Source organism: Stegostoma tigrinum, chromosome 4, assembly GCF_030684315.1.
Source record: "Stegostoma tigrinum isolate sSteTig4 chromosome 4, sSteTig4.hap1, whole genome shotgun sequence".
NCBI lineage: Eukaryota > Metazoa > Chordata > Chondrichthyes > Orectolobiformes > Stegostomatidae > Stegostoma > Stegostoma tigrinum.
Window position 1 is genome coordinate 27,243,535 of NC_081357.1, and position 20,544 is coordinate 27,264,078.

The 20,544-nt window shown below is 40.8% G+C and overlaps 1 protein-coding gene across 1 annotated transcript in view; it reads left to right on the plus strand.

The window, feature by feature from the left end:
• Positions 1–4,722: 4,722 nt before the first annotated feature.
• sec63 (SEC63 homolog, protein translocation regulator) overlaps positions 4,723–20,544 on the plus strand; it is a 93,640-nt gene continuing 77,818 nt past the window's right edge. Inside the window, exon 1 of the mRNA XM_048531821.2 lies at positions 4,723–4,928. Within this exon, the coding sequence (XP_048387778.1) occupies positions 4,805–4,928 (124 nt within the window). The 5' untranslated portion in view covers positions 4,723–4,804. The remainder of the gene's footprint in view (positions 4,929–20,544) is intronic.

Sequence of the window (20,544 nt, forward strand, 5' to 3'; positions counted from 1 at the left end):
AATGTGGACCTCACAAGCTTCATAATCTCTCCTTCCCCCACTGCATCCCAAAACCAGCCCAGTTCTTCCCCTCCCCTCAACTGCATCACAAAACCAGCCCAGCCTGTCTCCGCTTCCCTAACCTGTTCTTCCTCTCACCCATCTCTTCCTCCCACCTCAAGCCGCACCTCCATTTCCTACCTACTACCTCATCCTACCTCCTTGACCTGTCCATCTTCCCTGGACTGAACTATCCCCTCCCTACCTCCCCACCTATACTCTCCTCTCCACCTATCTTCTCTTCTCTCCATCTTCGGTCCGCCTCCCCCTCTCTCCCTATTTATTCCAGAACCCTCTCCCCATTCCCCTCTCCAGGCCCGAAACGTCAGCTTTTGTGCTCCTGACATCCTGCTTGGCCTGCTGTGTTCTTCCAGCTTCACACTTTGTTATTAAGGTGTAGAGCTGGATGAACACAGCAGGCCAAGCAGCTTCAGAGGAGCAGGAATGCTGACAAAGGGTCTAGGCCTGAAACATCAGCCTTCCTGCTCCTCTGTGGCTACTTGGTCTGCTGTGTTCATCCAGCTCTACACCTTGTTATCTCACGTATAGGTCAGATGGGGTAAGGACAGCACTCTCCTTCCCTAATTGGCATTGGTGAACAATATAAGTTTTTCCAACAACCGACAGTGGTTTCATAGTTATCAGATTCATTCCAGATTTTGTATGTACTGAATTCAAATTCCACCATCTACTATTAGCAGAATTTGAACCTGGGTTCCCAGAACATCACCTGGGTCTCTCTTCATTAATAATCATTAGTCATAGTCGATAGTCAATAGTCATTAGGCTTCCTGATCCAATTTATGAACACTGGTACTTTAAAGATTTGACATAAAAATAGTTGCTAGTACTTAAGAACAGTTATTTTACAACTTGATTTACGAAAATAACTAAGAATAGAAAAGATTCATAACCCTATGATATGAGGAAGGGTCCTGAAACCGGACCTGAAACATTAACTCTGATTTTTCTTCATAGATGCTGCCAGACCTGCTGAGCTTTTCCAGCAACTTCTGATTTTGTTCATAACCCTGGGACTGCCTGTTTGGGTTTTAAAAAGAGTGGCTACTGAGACAGATGATACTTTAGTTTTAATTTTAAAATCAATATTCCCTTGATTGGGGACAATCCCTTTAGATGGAAGATAGCAAATGCAACTACTTCCTTTAAAAAGGGAGGGAGACGGCAAAACTACAAACCAGTTAGCTTAATGTACATTAAAAGTAAAATGTTAGAAACTATTTCAAATTAACTTATTGTAGGGTTCTTGGATAAAAGCAGGGTAACCAGCCAGAGTCAACATGGTTCTGTGAAAGGGAAATTATACTTGGCCATTCTTTTGGAGCTCTTTGAGGGAATAACATATACTGTGAAGGGGGAAGCCATGGATCTGCTGTACTTAGATTTCTAGAAGGCACTTAAGAAACTGCCACATCAAATTTTACTGTGGAAAATAAAGGCTCATGCTGTAGGGGCTGGCACATTGGCACGAATAGATGATTGTTTGGCCAACTGGAAGCAGTGAATAAACACAAATGGGTAACAAAAATAAAAATTGCTGGAAAAGTTCAGCGAGTCTAGCAGCATCTGTGGAGAGAAATCAGAGTTAACGTTTCAGGTTGAGTGAACTGAGAAAGGGCCACTCAACCAGAAACGGTAACTCTGATTTCTCTCCACAGATTCTGCCAGACCTGCTGAGTTTTTCCAACAATTTCTGTTTTTGTTTCTGATTTACAGCATCTGCAGTTCTTTCAGTTTTTATTAAACACAAATGGGTCTTTTTCCAGTTTGGTAAGACATAATGAATGGTCTGTCACAGGAACTCAACAGTTTGCAATTTACTTAAACGATGTAGATGAAGGGCTGGAAGGTACAGTTGCAAACTTTACTTATGTTACAGAGGCAGGTAGGAAAGTATGTTGTGAAGAGGACCTAAGGAGACTACAAAAAGATTTAGTGAGTGGGCAAAGGTACAGTGAATTCTTTTCTCTCACGTGGTCATGAGTCTTTGGAACTTTCTTCTAGAAAAACAGATAGAATCAAGTACTTTGCTATTTTGCTACAGGAGTGGACAGTTATCAGGGGTATGTGGGAATGCAGATTCAAGGTTAGCCAGATCAGCTACAATCTTATTGAATGGTAAAGCAAGCTTGAATGCCTACTCTTATTCTTAATTCTTGGGTTTGTATATATCTTGAGAAATGGAATTTTTTTCAAAACACCTGGAAATCACATGGAGCTCTTTAGCAATGTTTGTGGCCACTGGGGTTCTGAGGAACTCTGGTTGACAAAATCTGTTCAAGTTGTTGTGTGGTGTTTCTGGTCCCTTCAGATCTGTCCTGAGTGTTGTCTCATTGGGAACAGCTAAATGGGGAGCAGATCTAAATCATAGCCTTAATCCAGGACTGGCAGCCACGTGATCCACAGGTCCTAGCATTTTCATTCAATTGAAGACTGCCCTCCTCTCTCCTCAAAGTCTGACTGCCTATCAGGCTAATTTGCTTGAGCCTCAATCCTCCACAATCCCCTTGACCTGTCAATCTGAAATATAAATGTTATATTTATACTTTTAATCCGGAAGGGAATTGAGGGTTATGGAGAAAAAGGCAGCAAAGTGGAGTTGAGCATTATTAAATCAAACATGTTACTTAATAGTGGAGCAGACTCAATGGCTACTTGGACTGCCATGACTTAGTGAATGGTCTGACCTCCTGAATCTCACTCTATTGAAGGGTTCAGAGACCTTGTCTAGCCTCTCGTTTTCCAGCTTTCTGACATCAGGGCATGCTTGTTTCTCCGTCCAGTTCAGCCTTGCTGGTTGTTGAATCAAAGTTATACTTTTTCACATTCTTTACTTCTCCCCAAATTAGATTCCCTGTCACCCACACTCAAAGCTATTTCTTATTATTTTTCTTGTTCTTCTTTTGTAGCTGCTTGAATTTTGCATAAGGGTTTCAAACATTCATCGCTGCCCTTCCACTTCAGGTTGAGAGCCGGAACGGAGCAGTTGAGGGCCTGAGTGTAGCAGTCTGTAGGCTCGGAATGGAACAGCTGAGGACTGGAGTGCAGCAGGGTGGAGGCTTGGAACGGAGTGGCTGAGGGCTGGAGGCTCAGAAAGGAGCGGCTGAGGGCTGGAGTGGGAACGGTTGTTGGACTGAGGACCGGCGCAGGCCATCAGTAGCTGGAGAGTCCGATCAGACCGTATGTGGAAGCCCCCTGTGCTGATCTACTGCAATGTAATGTTTATTTGTAATCTGTTTATCTAACTGTAATGTTTATCCTTTTAACTTTATTTCTTCTTTTCTACTATGAATCACTGTAAGGTAATGTAACTTTTTTCTTCATTTCTCTATTTTATATCTAAGATTTCTACTTAGGTATTTTGTACCTAAGATGGTGTCACGAGGTGACATGTAAACTTTTCACTGTATTGCTGTACGTCTGTACTTGAGTGCACATGACAATGAGCCTAATTCTAAATTACAATGGACGCTATAAATCGGCAACAAACAGAATGCTGGAACATGTATGGAGTTGGAAACAGAGTTAACATTTCGAGTTCAGTATGACTTTCCTTCAGTGACTTGGAGACAGTAAGGAATGCAGATGCCAGAAGCAGACTTTTCTTAAGAACTTCAAGGCAGAAAAAATAACAGTTTTAGGGAAAGAGCAAGGCAGTGGGACTAGCTGAGTTGATTTTACAAGAGAACCGACAAAGACAAAACTGGCCGCATACCCTCCTCTTCTGCTGTGACCATTCTATGGCTGAAAATTTTGAATTCAGTGTTTGGATCCCTCCTTCACTCTTAATATCCAACACATATCACAGGATGACAAAGTGTGGAGCTGGATAAGCACAGCAGGCCAAACAGCATCTTAGGACCACAAAAGCTGACGTTTCGAGCATAGACCCTGAAAGGGTTATCTCAGATTCTCCAGCATCTGCAGTTCCCATTATCTCTGATGCATGTCACAGGATGCTAATTGCTCCTTTGGCTTGGCTTACATAGAGAGCGCGGCTACTCGCTTCCAAATTGCAAACGTTATCACGTTATCAGAATGAAGTTGAAACATTAACTCAGTTTCTCTGTGCACAGATGCTGCCAGGTCGACAGATGTTAGCCCTGGCATTTTCTGTTTGTGCTTTTGTTTCTGATTCCCAGCATCTGTAGTATTTGAATTCTTTCCGAACCTGGCACCTGCAAAGGGGAGAAAGCAGGAGTTAGTGAGGTGCTGAGAGTATGCCCCCAAAATAAGTCCTACCTGCCCCAGAGGTGTGTAATAACATTCCTGAACAGGTTGATTACAAAATATATTCAATGCATTCTGAAAACGTCCCTGCGGACTCGCAACGTTAACTCTGCTTCTCCCACCTCAGATGCTGCTCGACTCGCTGAGTTTCTCCAAGCGTTCTCTGTGTTTGTTTCAGCAACAGATGAGGGGTCCAACAGGCAGCATCTGCACAGTCCCCGGACAGATCAGCTGGGAATTAGAAACTCACCTTCCATTGTGACAGTGTTGTTGGGGGGACCACGTGATTCCAAGCCCCAGCTGCTGAGAACAATGGGCAGCACAGCGTGCCTGCCATTCAGGAGCACGCGCGTCTCCTCTACGCCCCCAACGACCCAAGCACGGACGCGCGTTACCGCTGACGCAGGACGTTGCCAACGCCAGCTGCGCGTGCGCAGTGCCACGTCCATGCTTGGGTCGGAGGAGCCGAGGGCCCGGCAGAAGAGCTGCACCAGTGTCGGTCACTCACTCAGTAATGGCTGGCCAGCAGTTCCAGTATGACGATAGTGGCAATACCTCCTTCTACTTTCTCACGTCGTTCGTGGGACTTCTCGTCATCCCGGCTACTTTTTACCTCTGGCCCAGAGATCAGAACGACGGTGAGTCCAGCAGAGAAGAGCAGGGGGTGCTGGCAAGATTTGTTCTGAAAATGTGTATTAAAATGCAAACTGTTTGCCTTATGACACTAACGAGAGACTCTTTCCTCGACTCGCCATGAAGGCTCATGTTGCCAGACCTAGCGCCCACCCCCATAGTTCCCTGAAGCAAAACCCATGTTTGTGGGCCCTGCTGCATCCCGAGGGGCGCGGGGCTGGTTAGCACAACGTGCCTCCTCGATGCTACACCCCCACTCCTTCCCCAGTCGGAAGTCCTGTCTGAAAGTTTCTGAAAGGATAATCTGTGGCCGTTCCGACATCTGCCGGTTTCACTTGTTTCTTTTTTTCTCTAAATTCGTAATTGTAATTTATTTATTTAAGCGGGGACCGGATTTCAACAAAAATAATGTAGATCAGTTAACTCTTCATTTGTTTTTCCTCTTCCCCCCCACCCCCCGCGAAGTCTGCGGAATGATGTGTTACTCCACAAATCTTCCCTTACTGCTTATGTGTGTTACTTTTTGCTTAATCTTGTGTTTTTAAGAACTTTCCAAATGCGTTACTTGAGGCTCTTAAAGTGGAGTTATATTCGCTTTGTTTCCTCACTGTTGTAATCTTAACTCAAGTTGACATCAAAATACTTGTAACATTGTAATATTCTTTGCTGGAAACCTGAAAAATACGACAAGTGCTCAGCAGGTTGGCCAGCATTTGTGAATAGAAGCGACAAATAACTTCCTTAGTTGAAAGTTGCATCTGCAATGTTAGGATTACTTCTATGTTTTCAGATATTGATGAACGTTCAGCATCACTAAAAGTTTCCTGTAACTGAGTCTAATGAATTGTGATGACTTTTGAATCTAAGATTTTAACGTAAACAGTTATATACAGGAATCACTGATTTACAATAATGGACTTTTAGATTTGCATATACCATCCCCTCACTTTGTAGAGGGTCTGAAAGTGTACAGTAGATCTGATATGAAGCTCCATAACTTTGACCTTTTAAAGAAAATGCAGATTCAATATAAAATGTTCAAGGGTGCTTTTTTTCAGTTAATGATTCGCCTTCTGTTGTTGACTTGAAATGCTGGTGTACCATTGTTAACATCATGAAATTCTGATCCAAAATTTATTTGAAAGAGAGGCTGACCCTTTACCCCTTAACTGTCTAAATGAGATAAAAACAAATGCATTCTAACTGCTGTAATAAAGTTATTGTCTGCAAGTGTTAAAGGGTATTAATAATTGTGTCTTCCTGATGTGGTTTCAACATTATTTGCAGTGGCAAAAATAATTTCAGAAAGGCCACCTTTCTACTCAGTAAGTACCTTGTTTGACTCAATTCCCTGCCCCTCTTTATTATGAATCTTGTCTCCCAGTGTAATGTATGCATGGACATACAAAACAATTTCACAACTGGTTGAATTCTTGCCTCAAGCCAAAGCCAAGCTCAACTGCAGTTCTGTATGGTTGTGAATCGTGAATGATGCTGACCTAAAATATTTATAATGAGAGAATTTTCACGAACCATCTCCCTTCTGCATGACCTGCCTCTTCCTCCCAAATTTAGGTTGTACATGCAGAATTTAATGCATTTCTATAAAGAAGTAAAACCACTTTTAGGCTAGAGTTCTATATATGCCAAAGGAAGAATACTAAAGGTTTGAAATAACACCTCAGTGTTATAATTTGGATTAAATCATAACACTTTTGAGCTTGTGTGCATCCAACTAGAACTGTTCTTTTTGAATCTAAAGTCATTTGTGTCTTCAGATGAATTTAAATATTTGCTGCATGGCATCAGAACCAGAATGGTCAAGCAGCTATTTCTGATGAAGGGTCTAGGCCTGAAACGTCAGCTTTTGTGCTCCTGAGATGCTGCTTGGCCTGCTGTGTTCATCCAGCTCCACACTGTTATCTCTGATCGAGCAACTATTTTTGCATCATTTTGGTTCAATTGTGAAAATGTTTGAGCTTATGTTGTGCATAAATGGAATTCTTTCTCCTCATGGCATACTGAATAGGATGTGATTGAATGAATAGAAACAGATGTTTATCAAACATGCCTCCAGATTTCTTTATGAAGGTTAGATTGTTTACCTACTGCCTGTGTTGATTTCCATAGTCACATGAACACAGGAATTTAAGTGGTCTGTTCTTGTGTGATTCAGTAAAAACAACTTGCACTATCCACTGACGCCACTTGTTCACGGGGGGACAAACGTCCATTAGTTCATTAGATGTTTGTATTAATAATTCAAAATGTTGGCCTATAGTCAACTTGTTCAGTGGTGTTATGACACACCTCTGGAGCAGGTCAGGATTGAATCCAGGCTTCTAGCACCGAGGTAGGAACGCTGCTGCTAGATTACATGGAGACTTGTGTAACTGGTAAAATCCACTGCGTCACTGACTCAATGATCGTAGACTGTCCCTTATCTCTCAGATGTTGGCAACAAATGACACACAGCATTTTCTGCAGACATTCCTGTTTGGTATTGCTTCTCAAAAAATTTACTGCTAATGTATGTGCTTTGTTACTCCTGGTATTTTCCAGGATCAGCTCTTTTTAATTTCTTAATAAAAATTTAAACAGCATTCTGGTCACATTTCCAACTCCCTCAATTTTTTCTATTGACTTAAGTTCCTTTATTGGAATCATATTGTTTTGGCTCTGGGTTGTAGTTTGCTTGTGTAGTTCTAGCCCCAGTGTTGATCCAGAAGGCTCACTCTTTTATGCAGCAGCCACTTGGCTCAAAGTGGTTTGCTTCATTGGCACAGCATCCACAAATATTTACTTGCTCGACCACTGGTTGGTAGTAGCAATGTATGCTAACTACAGAGGTACTGCAGAAAATCACCGGTGGGCTTTAGCGCCTTCCAACCCACAACCACTGCCATCTAGAAAGACAAGGCCAGTGAATACATGTGAACATCCACAACGTCCAGTTATCCCTCTGAGCTATTCACCATCCTGATTTGGAAATGTATTGCCATTCTTTCAGGCTTGCCAGGTCAAAATTCTAGAATGCCCTTCCTAATGGTGTTTGGGATGTAGCTACAGCAAATTGATTGCAGTGGTTCAAGATAGCTCACCACCAACTTCACAAAGGTAACTAGGGTTGTATAATAAATGCAGGCCCAACCAATATTGCTCACATCCCATGGGTGAATTTAAAAAAAGCACTATCCTTCTGTCAGCGTAACCTATACCTCACAATTATTAACTGAAGCTAGACATAGTTTTGATTGTTTCATCAATTCGTGCATTTGGGCTGTACCAACCTTAGCCCAATGGTCCCCTCACCCTCATACTGTCCTGTCCTTCAGATGTGACATTAAATTGCCTTTTTGAGGGAATAAAAGGCACTTGAGCACAGAGGAGTTTGTCTTACTAGTAATATTTTGACAAACTCCCAAATAGATGTAAAACAAAAAAGGAAATTGCCGGAGAAACTTGACAGGTATGGCAGCATCGGTGGAGCAAAAGCAAAGTCAGAATGAAGAAGGGTCACTGGACCTAAAACTTTGAATCTGCTTTCCTTTCAAAGATGCTGCTAGACCTATTGAGTTTCACCAGCAATTTCTGTTTTTGTCCTAAATAATGTTCTGATCATTTATTTTGGGAGCTTGATATCTGTAAACTAACTGTAATGTCCCTATAATTTAAAAACACTTTAAGGACATAAATGTGCTATGTAATTGCAAGATTTTCTTTTGGAACCTTTTTATAATCCTTCTCAATTAGAACAATTCTTCACTTACTGCACAAATTCTTCCTTCTCTTAGTTTAATGCACATTGTGTTGACTTTTACCTATTGACCTAGTTATTTAAAATGCCAGTAATGCGAAGTATTTCCTGTATTTCCCCCTTAACTCAATTTTGTTTGCAAATTTTGCACACATTCAGCTCTTGCCCAGATCAAAATTCATTCATATCCTTTGATGCATGACCGTTGTTAAAGTACATAAAATATTGATGGGTGGTTGCTGTACAGTTGGGCTTAAATACCAGACCACAGTGCATTGGTAAGACTGCATTGGAAGTTTTAGTTATGCTATCATATTTAAAAAATCAGATTTGTTACTTAGTGAAGTTTAAAGAATTGAATCGTTGTTTCTGTATCCTATATTTAGGAGTTAACGTCTTCTAGGGTACTGTTTGTTGTTGCCAGCATTCTCAGGATCCTTGCCTGTTAAGACTTACCAATTGATTACCGAAGAGCTGCGCAACTGAGGAAGAAACTTTGTAGCTCAGCAGCTGTGTTTTCTTTGCCACAGTTGTTGCTAGTGAGGAGAGGTGTGGCCAGGAAAAAGGTATGAAGAACATGGAATATGTACAGTTAACGATTAAGTTTGCTCAGGGATCAAGATGCGGGCTTGCACACTGCATATGCCAACCCATTGTGAGCATTCTCTGTTCTTAGCAGTTATCTGTTCCTAAATGTTTGCCGTATCGTATTGTGTTTACCATTTTACTAATCTTCGATCATTAAACTAATGATTGTATATAAATGATGATTAAACTGTGAAGTTTAACTATGAAAGGCAAATGGAATCCTGGTGTCGATTGCAAAAGGACTGGATAAGAGAAGTAAAAAAAACTGTTGTTGCAATTATCTCAAGTGTTGGTGTGACCACACCTGGCGTGTTGTGTGTGGCTTTGGACTCCCTATTTGAGGAAGGATGTGGTGGCATTGTGGCAGTTCAAAGGTGGTTCACCAGGTTGATTCTAGGGATGTAAGGGCTGTTGTATGAGGAGCAATTAAGTAATTTGGGCTTGTACTTGCTGGAGTTCACAAGAATGAGGAGGGCATCTGACTAAGGTATATAAAATGCTAAAAGCCGTTGATAAGGTGGATGTTATTTCCTTTTGTCCTTTGTGGGTCAGTCTCAAACAAAAGGCCATAAATATACAAAGAGATGAGGTAGGTTCAAAACTGAGATGAGTAGAAACTACCTCTGAGGGTTGTGAATCTGTGGAACTCGCTGTCTCACAATGCAGTGGAGGCAGAAACAGTCAACAAATGAAAAGTGGGAGAAAGAGCTACGGTAAATGGGTAGGAGAGTGGAGTGTAGACCGGGATAAGATCAGCCATGAACATATTAAATGGCGAGCAGGCTCAAAGAGCTGAATTCCCTGCACCTGCTCCTAATTCCTGTGTTACAAAGTATATCCAGTCCTTGGTTTTCATGAGGGATAGGGACACAGACTTCCTGTGGATAACAAGGAATATGGATACCACCTAAGGCCCGGTCCTGTGTAATACACCCTCCAAATAACCATAAATATGCCCTGCAGAATTGCAGAAGCACTGACAAGCAATGTCAGTTAAAACAACATGAAAATAATCGTAAAAACACACGAATGAAAGAACAATTCCTGTATCCTTTCCACTTGAATGCTATTCCAAAGAGGTTGGTCGATTGTATTTAAACACTAAATCCGTTAGTTCTTTTGGTGCTGTTGTGACATCTATCTTCTGGAAGGTCCACAAAGGGATTTCATCTTTCTCCTCAGACTCAATTTGTCTCAATTCTTCCAAATCCATTGTTTGTTCTTCTTTCAAGTAATACCACAACCTCTTCTTCCACTGTTGGAAAATCTTTCTCCTATCTGGTTGTTCACAATCACAGGCCATATCTTCTGCCAGCAAGCATTAACCATGGATGATGTTAATTAATCCTGAGGTTCTTTCATGTTTGGTTATACAGTTGACACTATAATAACTTAGAACATTTCCATAAAGTGAAGCCAGAATTAACATTCATGGCCTAACAAATGCATCCAAATTGCTTTTCCCCCTGTGAAGCATGAGTTGTCGGAACAGTAATGACGCATGGGCTTCAGCATGTAACTCGTGGCATGGTCACGCAGTCCTTTGTAGCCTTGAAGCCTGAAACTCCTCTTCTCTTGTGGGCTGTATGTTCATGTTAACATAGTTTGTCATAGTTTGGCCAGCATTAAATTGTTGTCTGAATCTGTAGCCTTTTTCTTCAAGTTTCCGTCATTCCTCTGGAAAGCCCTTGGCTGTCTCTTGATTTGCTGATGATGTTCTCTCCCCCCCCCCCCCCCCCCCCCCCAAGGTCAGACTACACTCTGGCTATAATTGTTCCTTGCTTGTGATTGTCTTGTTACCACTCGTCTTCTCATCAAACACATTATGTATTCCATCGCCTTGAATTGATGTAGTCAACCATCCACAAACTTAATGCTTTTTCCATTTTCACTTTAGCTTTGTTTATCATCGTATGTGCTATTTTTGCACTCTTTGGTTCATTCAAAGACCACATTTGAAGAAGGCTCTTTTGCTTTAGACTTGATTGAACAAATGGTTGACTTTTTCACCACATACATCCTCTTGACTGCTCAGTTTAAACCACTGATAATGGGAGCTGCAGATGCTGGAGAATCCAAGATAATAAAATGTGAGGCTGGATGAACACAGCAGGCCCAGCAGCATCTCTGATGGGTCTAGGCCCGAAACGTCAGCTTTTGTGCTCCTGAGATGCTGCTGGGCCCGCTGTGTTCATCCAGCCTCACATTTTATTATCTCAGTTTAAACCACTGTCAAGTTATCTGAGATTTCCTCTTTTTGCATTGTCATCACTTCTTTTTTATCTTTATAGGCGTTTCAGGGCCTTGGTGGATGCTTGATTTATGTCTCAGTATTTTTACCGGCCCAATGTTTATAAGGCCATAAGACATAGGTCTTAGGAAGACTTCTTAGGAAGACTGCAAGTGTATGGCGCACATGATGCACACGGAGGAGTACATCTGTACACATCCTGCTCTTTTGGAGCTGTTTGTTATGGCTCAAAGCCTCTTTATATTTAGAACCTTTTACTGATTTTTCATTGTTTTATTTTTAGTTGTATCACTTTTGGCTTGGGGCTGGGAGCTGAAGGTGACCTTTGGACTTGAGCAGCAGCTTGCTTTTCAAATAGAGAACAAATAAACTGTTTGTAATGTTAGGCTTGAAAGTTAATTGCAGGTTGTTTCCTGTTAAGTGCTGTATAGATTCTGGAAAGGCCTTGTGCTCAAGCGCATGGTAGATGTGGAATGTTAGCTGGGTCATTTTGGGGAGACAGTAAGTTTGGTATGGAAAAGCAAGTATTTGAACTGGTTTTTTGACTGTTTAGGTCAGAAGGATTTTACCTTTGAAAGCTATAGAACAGAGGTTTAATTGCTCTCTGGTAGTCTCTGTCGTCATCAGCTTATTGAATGTTCATAATAAAATCTGAGTTATAAGAATTCAGTAACGTTCCTCCGAGCTGACCAGAAGCTATCTGCATGTGTCGGTGTTGTCAGAAATCAAGCAGGTATACTTCTATTTGGTGATGTTATGGATTGTGGAGTCTATTTAATTGAATTGGCCAGTTAATCTCATTTATTTTGCCATTTTTATTCCCTTACTGTGTGTGTCTTTCTGTGGGAGTAGGGGCTAGAAGGACTTTGTTTGCTTTATAAACCTGGTGTCTAATATTGGCCACTCACAAAAACTGGTACTGATTATTCAAAACAGTTGGAACCATTGGGGTCAACTTTGTGTCATTAAGTATTTTATTTGTAGTGTGGATGGTGTGTCTCTTGTAATGCTTTGAAAAAGATGTTGAGATGGGAATTGGTGTTGACCTTGCAAGTACATAGATCTGTGGGTAGAAAATCAGTTGATAATGAGCACCAACTATAATGCCATAAAACTGGTTTTCTAACCAGCATGATTTTTAGATGCAATAAGACAATTAAGGAATGTCCACTTTACAGTTACATCAATTTTTATAGTTTCTGAACTGATATTTGACTTTTTGAGAGAAGTGCAGTTTGCTGAATTGAATTTAGCAGTTCCTTTCTTTTTAGTTTTGTCCTCTTCGCTTTTTTGTCTTGAGTTCTTTTTACCCAGTCCCTTTGCAACCGCTCCTTCTGAACTGAAATTCTACAGGTGTACGTGACCACCCCCCCTCCCTAATGCTACTGTGCTTCTGTAGTTCAAGTGGATTCTGAGGTGATTGAGCTATTTTAATCTTGAGGCATTGCAGTTGAGCTTAACATTGTATTCAGTCAGTATTCAAGCAAATGCAGCTCCTAAAAGTGGATAGTAGTTAAAACGTGTTTTTGACTCTTCTCTATTTAGTGCATGAACTAGTTGAGATATTAAATCAGCTACAGAATGTGTTAATTTCTGAAGCTAAGTTTAGTAATTGAAATCATCTTTCTTCTAGTTCTTGTAAACATCACAAGGATTTTTGCTAACGTGTCACACCTTTTTGGTTTGGAGGTGGGATGTTATGGCAGAACAAAAATGTTGCCTGTTTAACCAGCCAATAGGTGTATCGAGCGACGTGATTTGAAGGGAAATGTTTAAATAGAGATTAATTTATTGTATGTAATATGGTTTGTTAGATACCACAAATGTATTAATTTTTTCATAATTGTGGTAATGGTGAATGTATTGCCATCAGCTATTGTGTAAAATGGTAGTCAGGCTGAGTAGAGATTGTTACTTTTGGCGATTTAAGTGCATATAAAGAACATTTTATAATGTAATTTAGACAGAAAGTCCTATCAGATCAAATTAATTTGAAGCAAATTATTTGGGCAGCTCTCAGTTGCTTCTGTGACATCTGTTTGCCAGCTGTTGGACTTAGTAGTTTGGCAACATTAGAGGGAAAGAGATTTAACATTTCAATCTGATGGCTTTTTGTCAAAAACCTGTTGTTTCCTGTTCTGAAGATGCCCATGGACATTTTAGTAACTGTTTAACTTTGTTCACTGGAACTAAGAGAACAATAAGTACAAACTTGTTGAGTCTTGACTGGAGAAGGAAGTTGAAATAGACGGCTAATTGTTGTGTTTGCTGAAGAAGTAGAAATAATAATGTGTACCCAGTACAACATGTGCAATTATACCTAGATTATCAATTACTGTAGGGGAAATTATGACTGCTGGTATTCTCAGCTGCATAGTCATAGAGTGCAATGGGGAGGTGTGGTATTTGCACACAGAATGCACCATTGATTCAGACTAAATATTTGGCTGGGTGTAAGATGTTAAAGATTTGTTCCAAATTTGTGCTCAGTCTGAACTTTTAAATTTGTGCAAGTGGCCACAAGATGAAGAGCTAGCCATTATTGGTCTGCTTTGGGGCTGGTAACAGCACAGTATTTTAAAATGGATGATCTAAGAACATACTTGTGTGGAACATAAATACTGACATTAATCAGTTGGCCCAAAATGACTTGTTTGTTTTGAATAGTTTACAACTTTGTAATCGCTCAAAGAGCTTATCACATCACTAAAATTCTTCTGGCTGTATAATAAATAAAAGAAATGGGAATATTTGCTGCTTGTCTTTTTGTGAATTAATTAGCATTCCTGGAATATTTGGTCTGATGTCAGGATTATCATTGTTACTAGACTTTTTGTTTCCGATATTCTCTTTCTCTTTTGTCATTGTACCATTAGCTTTTCCTGCTGGTTTAGTTTTGGCTTTGCATTACCCTCTCTCTCTCCTTCAGATAAACTCATGTTTGAAGTAGGTAAACATCAGAATTGTTATGAATTACACTAGGTTTGATTGCTTTTGGCGTATATCAATATACCAGCATGAAAATGATATAAAAATTCATTATAAAGCTGGAGTCTTATAATAATTTATCCATCTACTGGACAGGAACTTTAAAAAAAACAGACAGCACAATCACTGGCTGGAAATTTATTTAAGAAGCCTTTGTAAAAGTTTATCTTTTTTTAAACAAGCAATCTTATTGCATGCTGGTAATTTGTTCTTTTACTGTGGTCATGGCAGACTAACCAGTCTGTTCTCTACATGAATGGTATTCCAAATTCCATGTGCCTGTTAGAATACCATCATCGTGTCCTTCTCCTATCTAACATATTCTTAACTGTTGGTATAATTTCTGTTTCAAATACTAACTCTGACAGAACATTCTACAGTTTCACGACATCTTTTAAAAAAAAGGTCAAATGTGAGAAAGAAACGTACATTCTTTCTTACATCCCTTTGTCTTAGAATCCTCAACGTGTAACAATTTACATCAACCCAATATGTCTAATCTGTCATCTCCATCTCTTTGTTCCAATGAGCATAATTACCATTTTTCAAGTCTTGAATTTATACTTCCTGCCGCCAGGCAGCAATTTAAGAACCTATTGCCTCAACAGGGAGTGGCAACAGTGTTAATGTAACTGAAATAATTATGCAGAGGCCTGCACGAATGCTGTGGAGACATGAATTCCCACTGCAACACCTGGGGAATTTGTATTCCATTAACAAAATTAACTTGAAATAGTCTCAGTAACGATTGTGATACTACTAGATTGTAAGATAAATCATTCGTTCACTAACCTTCAACAATGAAATTTGTGGTTCTAAATGGTCAATCCTATATGTAACTCTAAACTCACTGATCTAGTTGACTTTGTAAGAAGAGATGAGTTTGAATTAAAGTAAGTTACTGACTTATTTGAGGTAGTGCAGACATTGTGGACTGAATGGCTACCTCCTGTGCTGTGACCGTTGTGTGAAATTTCCCATTTTCTGCCTCAGCCCCAGCTGATGCACTTTCCTCTGCCCTTTTGACATGCTACAAAGGCCCTATAAAGGCTTGATATTCACTTATTTTGAGCAGTTACTTCAATTACTCCATTCCAGTCATATCGACCTTCTCAACTAATGCACTCAGTGAGCAATCCTTTCCAGACCCCTCTGTTCAACTTGTCCCCTCCATCTGCTGGATCACATCCACAGATCAGCTATCACCACCTTTCTCAAGCCTCTGCATCTTGCTCGAAATGTCTGTTCATGCATGAACAAGGCCCTTGCAATCCCTGAACTTATTGTGGATGATTGCATTGCCGTTGTGTCTTAACAGAAACTTGGCAGAAGAGTGATAGCACCTTTCCCCTTTAATGAAGTCTCCTCACCTGAATGTACTTTCAGAAAGCCCAGATTCCTATCAGACTCTGCATCGATTTGATCTAACGTCTGATGCTTTCTTATCCGTTTGAACATCTCCCTGTTTCACACCTCAATCATTTGTATTCTACCCAGATTGTCGTGTAAAATTAAAAATAAAATCACTGGGATCTCTTCACCATTACCCTCCAACTTCTACATTGAGTAACCTCTCACTCTCAGCAATTTGAAGGTAATGCTAACTTGCCATATTTTCTCCTGAGTTGCGTATCCTCCTGCCCTACCTAACTGTCGTCTTCCATGTGAACTCCCCAACTTATATTCATGACCGTCCCTAGCCCTGCTACTCATTTGGTGATGACAATAAGTGATGAATGACTTTGTCACTAAAAATGAAATCCTCTGAACAACTACCATTGCCACGTATCCCTGCTTTCCCCACTCTTAGGCTAAATCTCCTTGAATGATTCCACCTGCACTTTTCTGAGCTTGCACTTTTTTCTTGTTTTTCCTATATCTGAAGACCACTTTGAGTTAAACTTGTCTGTGAGACCTTTGTCCACTAAATGCCTGACCATGTCATTTTGCTTTTCCCTCACCCTCACCCTCACCCTCACCCTCACCCTCACCCTCACCCTCACCCTCACCCTCACCCTCACCCTCACCCTCACCCTCACCCTCACCCTCACCCTGTTCCGAATCAGTCTCTGTTAGCTGATATTGTTAAGTTATCCTTTAGCTACTGTCCCTTTCACCTTCAAATCTTCTGACACTGCTCATGTACTTGGGAAAACCCATCCTTGATCCTGGTATCCTTGCAAACTACTCTCTCACCTCCAACCTTCCTATTTTCTGCAGAGCCCTTGAATGTTTCCATCTCCCAAGTCTAGTCTTTAAGACTCCAGATGGTGCTGTTGGCCAAGTTAATCCTAAGTAATAGCTGACTTGTTAGGTCATATGCTTTTTTTCATTTAACATGATGGTCATTTGCTGAAACAGTCATGTGAAAATATTTGTTACACAAGGCAAAAACAAGGCAAATAAACCAAACTATCTAGATATAGAATGTTAGAAAAATCTTGAAAATGCTAGAACAAAGTTTCAGACTATTTCTCATCCCCACATCACAGCAATTCAAATCCAAATAAATTACACCTCTTTATCAAAACTTTGTTTGTTTGATTTGTTCTCCCCAGTTTCTGTCGTGTGAACTGTGGCGTCATCATGATTGTTTACAAAACTGAGAGCATGGTCTTTCTCAGCCTCTTATCAAATACTCCTGGTCTAAAAGTTACATAATCTAAACTTTTCTACTGAGGTAACTCATTCCTTTAACTGCTCTGAAAAATGTCCTTTCAGGGCAGAGACTATACTTCTGACCCGAGGCATGTGTCTTCCAAACGGCTCTTAGAAACATTCAATCTTTAGCTTTTCTAAACCAAAAAAAAATCCTTCATTAGGCATCCCTGGAAGAGGCTTCGCAGTGAGGTTAAAATTGTATCAGAGATAATGGGGACTGCAGATGCTGGAGAATCCGAGATAACGGTGTGGAGCTGGATGAACACAGCAGGCCAAGCAGCATCTTAGGAGCACAAAAGCTGACATTTCGCTTGAAAGGTCTGGGCCCGAAACATCAGCTTTTGTGCTCCTAAGATGCTGCTTGGCCTGCTGTGTTTGTCCAGCTCCACACTTTGTTATATCAAAAATCCTTGATTATTCTGAATCAAAAACAGGCTTCAACATTTTTTTTTGATCATAAAGCACACCAGTATAAACAATTTGCCATTTAACACTGAGTTTCCTTCTCTGACAAATTGGATTAAGTCATTGTTCCAGTCCTTTCAAAAAGTAACTATCTCCTATGGACTGCTATTTTCAAATTCATCCACAAAAAAACCTATATAGATGGGTTATGAGGAAAGGCCACTCAACCTCAAACATGAACTCTGATTTCTCTCCACAGATGCTGCCAAATCTGCTGAGCTTTTCCAGCAATTTCTGTTCTTGTTTCTGCTTAGATGGGATGTTTCCTTTTAATACGAGAATCTAGAACCAAGAGTCACCTGAAAATAAGGGGCTACCCATTTAGGTCTGATTTGAAGAGAGTTTCTTGGTGACAGAAAGTCATGCATCTTGGAAACTCTTCCTCAAAAGTCAGTTGAAGCAGACCTTTTGAATATTTTGAATTGAAAGGTTACAGGGGTAAGAGGAATATGGAGTTGTAAGTCACAACTGGATCAAGTATGATCTGTCTAAATGGCTGAGCAAGCTTGAGGGGCCAAATGGCCAACAGCTATTCCTAATTTGGGTATTCACATCCTCCGTTCAAGATGTGTAGAAATTTCCTCTAATTATTGAATCCATTGTTTTCAGTTCCTGCTCCAAATTTAACCCTAGCTGTGACCCCCAGCCCTGTCCCTTCAATAGATTAAATCAGTCTCCAGCAGCATTGGTGGCCACATTGATCTTAAGGTGACCTTCCACCACATCTGTGACATCATTAGTCATTACTTTGACTAATCCAGAAGCCTGAAGACAGCTGTTGGGATTTGAAAGCCAGAGTTATTAATGGTGCCATGAATTTAAAGCGGTTTGTTGTGAAAACCTATCTGGTTCAGTTCCTTGGGGAAGGGAATCCTGATGTCCTTTCCTGGTTTAGCCTGTATGTTTCTTGAGACCTGTAACAGTGTTAGATACTTAATTGTTCCCTGAAATTTCCTGGGAAGCCATTCAGCTTTATGAATCTGCTACAGAAAAAGGCTGAATAAGAAAATTGATGGTGTAGTCAGTATTGTCTTATATACAGGAAACAAGCAGTACGTCTGATCCTGGAAGCCCTACTTACTAACTTTTTGGGATTTGTGCCAAAATTGCTAACTTGCAGGGAACGTAAAGACTGACAAGAGTTTTATAGGTGCGTGCAGAGGACAAGATCGGTGAAGACAAATGTAGGTCTTCTATAGACAGAAATGGGGGCATGTATAATAGGAGGCAAAGAGATGGCTGGACAATTGAATACAGACTTTGGTTCTGTCTTCACAAAAGAGGCCACAAATCAGATACCAGAAATCTTGGAGAATGCAAGATTTAGCGAGAGGGAAGAATTGAGAGGTCAGTATGAGAACAGAAATGGTGCTGGGAAAATCGATGGGCTTGAAGACAGATAAAACTCCAGGGCCCAATAATCTACATCCCAGAGTACTGAAGGAAGTGGTTTTAGAGATAGTGGATGCATTGGTGGTCATCTACCAGGATTCTGTAGACTCTGGAATAGTCCCTGCAGGTTGAAGGATAGTTAATGTCACACGAATATTCAAAAAGTGAGGTAGAGAGAAAACAAGAAGTATAGACCAGTAAGCCTAACATTGGTAGTGGTGAAACCTCCTTGAATTATCAAGGACTTTATGGTGGAGCATTTAGAAAGCAGTCGCAGGATCAGACTGAGCATGGATTTATGAAGGGGAAGTCATGCTTGACAAATCTGTTGGAATTCTATAAAGATGTAACTAGTAGAGTTGATGAGAGGGAGCCAGTTGATGTGATATATTTGGACTTTCAGAAAGTGTTTGAGAAAGTCCTGCATAAGAGATTATTTTGCAAGATTAAAGCAGATGGCATTGGGAGAAGTGTATTGAAATGGGTAGAAAACTGGTTGGCAGAGACAAAACAAAGATTAGTAATTAATGGGTCCTTTTACAAGTTGGCAGGCAGTAACCAGTCGGGTACCACAGGAATCGATGCTGGGAACCCAGCTATTCACAATATACATTAATGATTTGGATGAGGGAACAAAATGTAATATTTCCAAGTTTGCAGCTAAGTTGGGTGGGAGCGTGAACTGTGACGGGGATGCAGAGATTCTTCAGCATGATCTGGACAAATTGGGTGACTGGGCAAATACTTGGCAGATGCTGTATAATTTGGATAAATGTGAGGTTATTCACTTTGGAAGCAAAAACAGGAAGCCAGATTACTACCTGAATTGCTGTAAATTGGGAGAGGAAAGTGTGCAGCGGGACCTGGGTGTCCTTGTGCATCAGTCGCTGAAGGTAAGCATGCACGTGCTGCAGGCAGTAAAGAAGGCAAATTGTATATTGGCCTTCATTGCGAGAGGATGAGTGCAGGAGCAGGGATGTGTCATTGCAGTTGTTGTGGCCTTGGTGAGGCCACACCAGGAATATTGTGTGCAATTTTGGTATCCTTTTTTTGAGGAGGAATGCTCTCTCTCAAAGGGAGTGCAGCAAAGGTTTACTCTGCTCATTCTAGGAATAGCAGGACTGACGTATGAGGAGAGATTGACTAGCTTAGGACTGCTTTCTCGAGTTTAGATGAATGGGGGAGGGGGGGTGGAGTTTCATAGAGATGTATAAAATTCTAACAAGGCTAGACAGGGTACATGCATGGAGGATGTTCCTGATGGTGGGTGTGTTCAGAACCAGGGGTCACAGTCTGAGGATTTTGGGTAGACCATTTAGGGTGGAGTTGAAACATTTCTTCACCCAAAGTTAGGTGAGTCTGTTAAATTCACAGCATTGAAGCTGACAAGGTATAGAGTACACTCCAGGTGCAAAATAACAAAATTGAACACCAAGACCAAATTGGTAGCACCCCTATTGATAGACCCAACAGAGTCCTGAAGGATATAGCTGCTGGGCAGGACTTGCAGCAAGTGGTG